Source organism: Chiloscyllium plagiosum, chromosome 7 (assembly GCF_004010195.1).
Source record: "Chiloscyllium plagiosum isolate BGI_BamShark_2017 chromosome 7, ASM401019v2, whole genome shotgun sequence".
Lineage (NCBI taxonomy): Eukaryota > Metazoa > Chordata > Chondrichthyes > Orectolobiformes > Hemiscylliidae > Chiloscyllium > Chiloscyllium plagiosum.
In genome coordinates this window covers 103,446,982-103,457,905 of record NC_057716.1, presented here as the reverse complement: position 1 = coordinate 103,457,905, position 10,924 = coordinate 103,446,982, and the positions used below count along the sequence as shown (strand labels likewise).

The 10,924-nt window shown below is 44.7% G+C and overlaps 1 protein-coding gene across 1 annotated transcript in view; it reads right to left on the bottom strand.

The window, feature by feature from the left end:
* Positions 1-5: 5 nt before the first annotated feature.
* The window catches only part of LOC122551809 (tubulin alpha-1A chain-like), a gene marked incomplete at its 3' end in the record, with an annotated part of 14,229 nt that continues 3,310 nt past the window's right edge, over positions 6-10,924 (bottom strand). Inside the window, exons 3-4 of the mRNA XM_043694289.1 lie at positions 6,471-6,619; positions 6-881 (exon numbers count right to left, since the gene is read on the bottom strand). Of these exons, the coding sequence (XP_043550224.1) occupies positions 6-881; positions 6,471-6,619 (1,025 nt within the window). The remainder of the gene's footprint in view (positions 882-6,470; positions 6,620-10,924) is intronic.

The window sequence follows — 10,924 nt, the reverse complement described above, 5'->3', positions numbered from 1 at the left end:
GAGAACTCCCCTTCCTCCATCCCCTCACCCACGTACCAATGCACAAAGGCGCGCTTGGCGTACATCAGATCAAACTTGTGGTCCAGTCGAGCCCAGGCTTCAGCAATGGCTGTGGTGTTGCTCAGCATACACACAGCTCGCTGCACTTTGGCCAAGTCCCCACCAGGCACCACTGTAGGGGGCTGGTAGTTAATGCCAACCTTGAAGCCAGTTGGGCACCAGTCCACAAACTGGATGGAACGTCTGGTCTTAATGGTGGCAATGGCAACATTGACGTCTTTTGGCACCACATCACCACGGTAGAGCAGGCAGCAAGCCATGTACTTGCCGTGGCGAGGGTCACACTTGACCATCTGGTTTGCTGGCTCAAAGCAGGCACTGGTGATCTCGGTCACCGACAGCTGCTCATGGTAAGCTTTCTCAGCTGAGATGACTGGGGCGTAGGTAGCCAGAGGGAAATGGATACGAGGGTATGGCACCAAGTTAGTTTGGAATTCTGCCAAGTCAACATTGAGGGCCCCATCAAAACGGAGAGAAGCTGTGATTGATGACACAATTTGCCCGATCAGACGGTTCAGGTTGATGTAGCCTGGATGCTCAATGTCCAGGTTTTTGTGGCAGATGTCATAGATGGCCTCATTGTCCACCATGAAGGAACAATCAGTGTGTTCCAGTGTGGTGTGAGTGGTCAGGATGGAGTTGTAGGGTTCCACCACAGCAGTGGAGATCCTGGGAGCTGGGTAGATGGAAAACTCCAGCTTGGACTTCTTGCCGTAGTCAACCGAGAGACGTTCCATCAGTAGGGAGGTGAATCCTGAGCCAGTGCCTCCACCAAAACTATGGAAGACCAGGAAACCTTGAAGACCCGCGCATTGGTCAGCCTGGAAGAGAAAAATAATTGCTGTCAAACAAGAGTTATTTGTATCTTGAAGTCCTTTTTCTTCAGGAAGGTTAATCCTGAGACTTGATTTATCAAAGATGTACCATTTCTAATAGATCCCCAAATTTAAATTGGAAAATCATATGGTTAAATTGAGATATTGATCCAATAAAGATTTGGAGGTCATAGGCTTTGTGGGTTCTCTACCATCTGGTCTTACCAGCTATGATTAGTTTAACTCAGCAGGTTTCGAGCCTGGGACCTGTCTGATGTTTATCATCATTGTGACTTGTATCAATTTCCACCCCCACCCCCCAATTCACTTATGGGATGTAGGCTTTGAAGACTAATCCAGCACTTATTACCCATCCCTAGTTGAACGGGGTTGGGGGGAAAAGAGTTGGTGAGCTACCTTCTTGAAACACTGCATGATGTAGGGACTCCCACAATGATGTGAGGGTGCTCCAAGACTTTGACCCAGTGACCCTGAAAGAATGGGAATATCATCGTTCGAAGCTAGGCTGCGAGGGGAAACACCGCCACCTGCATTTTATAATCTCAAGATCTGTCTGCAGAGACAAGTTTACTGCAGTGGGGCAGAAAGTAAGAAAAATGCATTGCTTGTGATTTGTGACAATTTGTCAGCATAGATTACTAGAACTAAAAAGCTGTAGACCAGAGTTAAGTTGCACACATGTCCTACCATCTTGTATTATATAGTACCCTTATCTGACAAATAAGAAATTAATGTTTGAGCTGGAGACAATGTTTGAGATGACAAATTTACAAAGTAGGTTTTAAAGAGATGAAGTGGAGACAGGTAGAGCAGAAGAATGGTTTAGGGAAGAACTCTGGATCTTAGTCTCCTGACAGCTGAAAGAAGTGCCACTGAGTTGACAGATTTAACAATCAAAAATTGTTAAAAGGCAATTCACAGAAAGCCAAAATTGAGAAAAAGTTTTGGGTTATGGTTAGACATTTTAAATACAAGTCAAGGAAGGAACAGGACTTCCATTCAGAGAGGAGGCGATGGTGCTATGGCAATATCACTAAGTCTAATAAACCAGACCACCAGGCTAATGGTATGGGGACATCCAGTGTACAGATGTAGTGGGTCATGGCTTGGTGGTGCTGGTATTGGAATAGGGTAGATAAAGTTAAAAATCACACAATGCCAGATTATAGTCCAACAGGCTTATTTGGAAGCACTAGCTTTCAGAGTGCGGCTCCTTTATCGGTTGGTTATAGAGTCATACATATGTACAGCACAGAAACAGTCCTTTCGGTCCAACCCATACATGCCAACCAGATATCCCAACCCAATCTAGTCCCACCTGCCAGCACCCGGCCCATATCCCTCCAAACCCTTCCTATTCATATACCCATCCAGATGCATTTTAAATATCGCAATTGTACCAGCCTCCACCATTTCCTCTGGCACCTCATTCCATACACGTACCACCCTCTGTGTGAAAAATGTTGCCCCTTAGGTCTCTTTCATATCTTTCCCCTCTTACCCTAAACCTATGCCCTCTAGTTCTGGACTCCCACACCCCAGGGAAAATACTTTGTTTATTTATCCTAATACATGCCCTTCAATTTTGTAAACCTCTATAAGGTCACTCCTCAGCCTCCAACGCTCCAGGGAAAACAGCCCCAGCCTGTTCAGCCTCTCCCTATAGCTCAAATCCTACAACCCTTGTAAATCTCTGAACCTTTCAAGTTTCACAACATCTTTCCGATAGGAAGGAGACCAGAATTGAACACAATATTCCAACAGTGGCCTAACCAATGTCCTGTACAGCCGCAACATGACCTCCCAACTCCTGTACTCAATACTCTGACCAATAAAGGAAAGCATACCAAACGCCTTCTTCGCTATCCTATCTACCTGCGACTCCACTTTCAAGGAGCTATGAACCTGCACTCCAAGGTTTCTTTGTTCAGCAACACTTCCCAGGACCTTGCCAATAAGTATATAAGTCCTACTAATTTTTGCTTTCCCCAAAATGCAACACCTCGCATTTATCTGCATTAAACTCCACCTGCCACTTCTCAGCCCATTGGCCCATCTGATCAAGATCCAGTTATAATTTGAGGTAACCTTCTTCGCTGTCCATTACACCTCTAATTACATCTGCAAACTTACTAGCCATACCTCTGGAGCTCACATCCAAATCGTTTATATAAAAGAAGAAAAGTAGTGGACCCAGCACTGATCCTTGTGACACTCCACTGGTCACAGGCCTCCAGTCTGAAAAACAACCCTCCACCACCACCCTCTGTCTTCTACCTATGAGCCAGTTCTTGATCCAAATAGTTAGTTCTCCCTGTATTCCGTGAGATCTAACCTTGCTAACCAGTCTCCTGTGGGGAGCCTTATCGAACACCTTACTGAAGCCCATAAAAATCACATCTACCACTCTGACCTCATCAATCCTGTTTGTTACTTCTTCAAAAACCTCAATCAAGTTTGTGAGACATGATTTCCCACACACAAAGCCATGTTGACTATTCCTAATCAGTCCTTGCCTTTCCAAATACATGTACATCCTGTCCCTCAGGATTCCCTCCAGCGACTTGCCCACCACGAACATCAGGCTTACCGGTCTATAGATCTCTGGTTTGTCCTTACCAACTTCTTGAACAGTGGCACCACGTTTGCCAACGTCCAGTATTCTGGCACCTCACCGGTGACTATCGATGATACAAATATCTCAGTAAGAGGCCCAGCAATCACTTCCCTAACTTCCCAGAGTTCTAGGGTATACGTGATCAGGTTGTGGAGGTTAAGTTCATGCTCACAGAATTTATAGCGAAAGGATTCCAGTGTCATGGAAATGTGATACGGTAAACAATTAAAACTTGCATTTTTTGTCATGGGATATGCTGGTTTCTGATCTTTGATAGGAATTTCCCAGAACTTCCCTCTAAGATAACTCAGCTATTTTAAGCAATAGTTGTGACGTCTGTCTGTGTCCTCTGTATGGTTTTATATGGATTTACGCAGTTTTTGAGTAAAATAACATGTAATTCTGCAAAACCAAATGCACCCCATAAGCTTCTATGTGTGCACATGGAGGAGTGACAGATTGAGTGCATGTGGGTGTAAGTGCATGCGATTGTGTTTATATAAAGACACACACAGCATGATGGTGTATGTGTGAGAGGGTGCATGTGTTGGAGAGAGTAGGGTGTGGGGTGTGTCATGCATTGGGATCATCTATAGTGTGACATGAACCCAAGGTCCCAGTTGAGGCCATCCTCAGATACTGAACTTTGCTATCAGCCTCTGCTCAGCCACTCTGTGTTGCTGTCTGTCCCGAAGACCGTCTTGAGGGATGGTCACCCGAAGGTCCAAGGCCAAGTGCCCTGGACCGCTGAAGTGTTCTCCAACTGGGAGGGAAAACTCCTGGCAGTTGATTGTTCTGCAGTGTCCATTCATCTGTTGTCATAGCATCTGCTCAGTCTCAATGTACCATGCCTCAGGGCATCCTTGCCTTCAGGATATGAGATAGACAACGTTGGCTGAGTCACAGGAGTACTTGCTGAGTGCATGGGAGGTGCCCCCACGTGTAAATGGTGTTACCCATGTCACTACTCTGACACGTCTTGCAATGGCTGCTGTGATAGGGTTGTACAGTGTTGTTGTCCTGAAAATCAGGCAATTTGCTGCAAACAATGATCTGTTTAAAAAGTGAAGTGGAGGCATTTGGAAGGTCTTGGTGAGGTGCTTATCCTCATTGATAATGTGTTGGAGGCTGTGAAGAACATGGCGTAGTTATTCAGTTCCTGGGAAGTACTGGACAATGTAGGGTACCCTGTAAGTTGCAGCACATGTCAATCTCCTGGAAGAGGTCATTACAGTTTCTCGCTGTGGCACATCGGAAATGGTGGTTGATGAGTTGAGCATCATACCCTGTTCTTATGAGGGCACACTTGAGTACTTCCAAGTGCCCGTCACATTCCTCCCCATCTGAACAGATCCTGTGTATGCATAGGGCTTGTCTGTCGGGGACGTTGCAGGTGGATGTTGCAGGTGGAAGCTGGAGAAAAGGTGTAGCATCGTGAGGTTATCTGTGGGTTTGCGGTAAAGTGAGGTGTGTCCAAGAATGAGACAGATACTTTAAAAAAAAAGCCCATGGTAAGTCTAATGGTGGGATGAAATTCATTGATATCATTGTGTAGTTGTTTCAATGACTCCTCACCATGGGTCCAGAGGAAGAAAACATCAATACACCTGGTGTAAAGTGCTGGTTGGAGGACCTGTGCAGAAAAGAAGTCTTGTTCAAACTTGTGAATGAAAATGTTGGCATATTGGGGTGCATATTTGGTCCCCATGGCTGTTCCAGTGTCTGGATGAAGAACTGGCTGTCAAAGGTGAAGATGTTGTGATCAAGGTTAAAGCAGATGGGTTGTAGCACAGTGCTCAGAGATTGGAGATTGGTGGTGAGTACTGATGCTGTTGCCATCATCATGGGGGATGTTTGTGTAGAGTGCTGACACGTCCATTGTTCCTGATCCGACTGGTCCATGGGTGCTAGTTTCTGTCAGAAATCTGTAATGTTGCAACAGAAGCTAGGGATCCCTAGTACAGTAGGTTTCAAGATGCCTTCAACATAGCCAGAGAGGTTCTCACACAGAGTCCCATTGCCTGATACGATGGGGCATCCTGGTGTGTTGGCTTTGTGAATTTTCGAAAGGCAGTAAAGTCCCCTATGTGAGAAGTACATAGGATGAGAGTGCGTAGGGAACTCTGAAGGACTGGATCCAAAGTCCTGATCAATGTTTTTGTTCACTGGTGTGCTGTTTGGTCAGATAGGCTGGTAGTTGCCTGTAGTGTTCCTGGCTGTTCAGTTGTCAGTAACACTTCCTTACAGTAATCTGTTCTGAATGACAATGGCTCCTCCTTTATTAACAATCTAAGATTGTTTACTGTATCACATCTCCATGACACTGGACTCCTTTGGCTAAAGATTCTGTGAGCATGACCTTAACCTCCACAACCACCTGATGAAGGAGCAGCACTCCGAAAGCTAGTGTTTCCAAATAAATGTGTTGGACTAACTATGCGGTGGTGGTGGGTGGGGGAGGTGGAGTTGTTTTTGATATTTGATGTCACAAATCTGGCAAAAACCCTTAATTCCACAAATGCCCTTCAAGGAAGGAAATTGGTCTCCAAATCCACAGCAATGTGGTTGACTGTTAGCAACCCTTCCAGCATTTGGCTTGGGCTTCCTGATGTAGGCTTCCTGATGAAGGGCTTTTGCCCGAAACATCGATTTTCCTGCTCCTCGGATGCTGCCTGAACTGTTCCAGCATCTGCACTCCTTGTTTTTACCTTGGGCAATAAATGCTGGTCTAGGCAACGCTATAGGCCATGAATGATGAGAGACACTTTAACCCATCAAAGCAGCTCACTAATATTGCAGTGGGGTGAAAAGGGGCTGGGTGGTCAGGGAAGAGGTGCAGCAGTGGGAATGAGCAGATTGGGCTACTGCACCTCAGTTTTCTAAACAGCTTTCCCAAATCACTTTCATAAGTGGGAGAAGGTTCTCATGCATACACACGCGCGCACACAAACTCATACCAACTTGCAAATTCGATCCAAGACTGGGTCGATCAGCTCTTTGCCGATGGTGTAGTGCCCACGGGCGTAGTTGTTGGCCGCATCTTCCTTCCCGGTGATGAGCTGCTCAGGGTGGAACAGCTGGTGATAAGTGCCAGTACGGACCTCATCTACAAAAAATAAATTGCAATCCTGATCTGGTCTTTTGCTGGTCACTCATCTTAGTGAGAGATGTACAGCACGAAACAAACCCTTTGGTCCAACTCATCCATGCCAACCAGATATCCTAAATTAATCTAGTCCCATTTGCCAGCACTTGGCCCATATTCCCTGAAATCTTTCCTATTCATATATCCATCCAGATGTCTTTTGATTTGGAGGTGCTGGTGATGGACTGGGGTGTACAAAGTTTAAAAATCCACAACCAACTAATGAAGGACCAGTGTGTTGAAATAAACCTGTTGAACTATAACCTGATGTCGTGTGATTTTTTTTAACCTTTTAAATGCTGTAATTGTACCAGCCTCCACCACTTCCTCTGGTAACTCATTCCGTACACTTCCCACCCTCTGTGTGAAAATGTTGCCCCTTAGGTCTCTTATATTTTTCCCCCTCTCACCCTAAACCTATGCCCTTAGTTCTGGGCACCCCACCCCAGGGAAAAGACTTGGTATTTACCTTAGCCATGCCCCTCATGATTTTATTAGCCTCTATAAATGTCACCACTCAAGCCTCTTTCTGAGGAAAGAACAGATTTCAGCAAAGCTTTGACCTGACGAGTGCAAGGCTCAGGAATACCAATACAAGGAGAGCAATATTTTATACTGTACAAGAGAGCACTGCTTTGTTGGAATTTGAACAACTGTGGGGGGGTTTGCCATGAAGAATGCAGTAGTTTTAGACTGATTGCAGTTGCCATGGTTTAAGTTAAACCAGGTAGCGTTAAATAGGCAGATTGACAGGTTTCACAGGGCAATTCTTGACCAGATGAACAGCATTCTTGTAAACCACCCAATGAGTGAAAAACAAAAAATAGGTTCAGACCCATTGTATTGGGAATTGTATTCACTGTTACCATTAGATTGAAATGAACATGTCCAGAGTGACAGAAGTCTAGGTATTTATAGTTTTGTATCAACAGATGTAGGCCATTTGGCCCATCAAGCTGCTCCACCAATCATGGCTAATCTATCAACCGTCTCAGCTCCTCCTACCTGCATTATCCCTATAACCCTTCATTCCCCTTCCATTCAAAAACCCACCCAATTTGTCTTGAATATGTTTAATTAAACTGCCTCTGTTTCCTTGGGCAGAGAATTTAATAGAATCATTACTCTCCGGGAAAAGCAGTTCCTCCTCATCTGTCCTAAATCTACTCCCCGTAATCTTGAGGCCATGTCTCCTAGTCCTAGTCCCACCCACTCCATCTTAGAGACATATCCCTATGAAAGGGATAGAAAAGATCTCTTTGCAATCTTCAAATTCTAGCAAGTACAGTCCCAGGTGGCTCAACCTCTCCTTATAGGGTAACCCCCTCATCCCTGAAATCAAACTGGTGACCCTCCTCTGCACCAGTGTATCCCTCCTCAAGTTAGGAGACCAGAACTGTGCACTGTACTGCAGGTGTGGCCTCACCAACACCTTGTACAATTGGAGCAGAAGCTGCCTGCTCTTCAATTCAATTCCTCTAGCAATAAAAGCCAATATTCCATTTGCCTTCCTGATTACCTGTTGCACCTACAAATCAACTTGCAGCGATTCATGTGTGAATACTCCTAAATCCCTCTGCACTGCATCATGCTGCAATCTTTCACCATTTAAATAATACTGACCCTACTACATTTACTTCCAAAGTGGATAACTCATATTTATCAACATTGTACTCCAGCTGCCAGACCCTTGCCCACTCATTTAACCTATCTAAATCTCTGTAGCCCCTCCACATCATCCGCACAGTTTGCCTTCCACTCAATTTAATGTCATCAGCAAACTTGGATGTTACACTTGGCCTCCTCTCCCAAATCATTTATATATCATGAACAATTGTGGGCCCAACACTGACCCTGCGGCACCCCACTCACCTCTGATCTCCAACCAGAGAAACACCCATTTATCCCAACTCTGCTTTCAATTGGTTAACCAGTCCTCTATCCATGCTAGTACATTCCCTGCAACTCTATGCATTCTTATCTTATGGATGAGTCTTGTATGTGGCACCTTATCGAACGCCTTCTGGAAATCCAAGTACATAGCATCCACCTGTTTCCCTCCATCCACCTTGCTTGCTCCGTCCTCAAATAACTCCAGTAAGTTTGTCAGACACGACCTTCCCTTCCTGAATCCATGCTGTGTCTGCCCGATGGAACCTTTTCCATCCAGATGTCTCACTATTACTTTTTTAATGATAGCCTCCAGCATTTTCCCAACTACAGATGTTAAGCTAACTGGTCTATAGTTACCTGCCTTTGCCTACACCCTTTTTAAACAGCAGCATGACATTCACGGTCTTTCAGTCCACCAGGACCTGTCTGGAGTCCAGTGAATTTTGGTCAATTACCACTAACACAGCTATTATAACTTTCACCGTTTCTTTCAGCACCCTGGGATGCATTCCATCAGGACCAGGGGACTTATCGACCCTTAGACCCTCAGTTTTGCTCAGCATTATCCCTTTCGTGATAACAATTTAATTTAGGTCCTCACTTCCCATCGTCTCCTTAACATATTCTTTGGCATGTTAGACACATCGTCCACTGGGAAGACTGACAAAATAATTATTCAAGGCCTCGGCCATTTCAGCACTACCCAATATTAATTCCCTTTTTCTTTCTGCAAGGGACCTGCGTCCACTTTAGCCAGCCTTTTCCTATATTTATAGGAACTTTTCTGACCTGTTTTGATATCCGGAGCTAGATTATAAAGCAAATTATCTTTTCTTTATTTCTTGCTTCATGGTTCTTTGTTGCTTTTTAAAGTTTTCCCAATCTTCCTGTTTCCCAGTACTCTTGGTTACTTTGTAAGCCTGAACTTTTAATTGGATGCCTTCCTTTATTTCCTTGGTTATCCAAGGGAGGCTCCTCCTACTCTAGCTATCCTTGTTTTTGACTGGAATATACTTTCCTTGCACACTGAAAAATCTCTTTGAAAGTCCTCCACTTATCCTCAACTGTTCCACCATATATCTTGTGTCCCCCAGTGTAATTTAGCCAACTCCTTCCTCATCCCATTATAGTCTCCCTTGTTTAAGCATAACACCCTGGTTTTATGCTATTTTACCCTCCATTTGTATCTGAAATTCGATCATACTGTGATCACTTTTTCCAAAAGAATCCTTAACAACAAGTTCATTAATTTTACCTGTCTCATTACACAGGACCAGATCTAAGATTGCACGCTCCCTTGTAGGTTTGGTAACATACTGTTCAGAAGAGTTATCACGGAGTTATATGAACGCCTAAAGACTGCGTCTACTGAGATGATTTTCAATGTGCATTTTAAATAACCATGACTACAGCGGTGCCATTCTTACATGCATCAGATATTTCTTCATCGATCACCTGCATGATAGAGATTTCTTGGGTTAAAAAAGGTTAGACCACTGATGGTCCTAAATCCCAGGCTATTATAAAACAGGAGATGGCCAATCAGCCTGTTTCAATTTCATGAGTAAAACTGGGCTTGTGTTTACCCATCTTAAGTGGTGCATTTAAAGAGTATTCCTGATGAAGGGCTTTTGCCTGAAACGTCGGTTTTCCTGCTCCGCGGATGCTGCCTGACCTGCTTTGCTTTTCCAGCACCACTCTAATCTAGACATCTAAAGAGTAATCCCAGTTATGAACTTTTCTATTAGCCCCCCCTAGCCTCAGCAGGGGCTTGTACATTTAGAATATCTATAGTGTAGGAAGAGGCCATTCAGCCCATTCAGTCTGCACCCAGTTCCAGCTCCCACCTCATCTCCCCTCGTTTGTGATGGCCAACCCACCTAACCTGCACATCTTTGGATTATGGTAGAGAATCAGATCATCCAGAAGCCCAGACACTGAAAACCTGTAAATTCCACAGAGACTCACCCAAGGCTGGCTTTGAACCTATGTCCCTGGTGCTGTGGAGGCAGCAGCATTAACCACTGAGTCACCCCTTCCATTACCTTTTGTATAAAGAGGCTCCCAATACAGGAGCAGCCGAACGAATTTAAAGTTTATTTACACCATTAACTCTTTGCATCTTCTCAAACCCCATTACTCATTTTACAAACAAGGCAGAGTATGCAGCCCAGTAAGTTATAGAGTCAGAGATGTACAGCATGGAAACAGTCCTTTCGGTCCAACCTGTCCATGCCAACCAGATATCCCAACCTGATCTAGTCCCACCTGCCAGCACCCGGCCCATATCCCTCCAAACCCTTCCTATTCATATACCCATCCAAATGCCTTTTAAATGTTGCAATTGTACCAGCCTCCACCACTTCCTCTGGC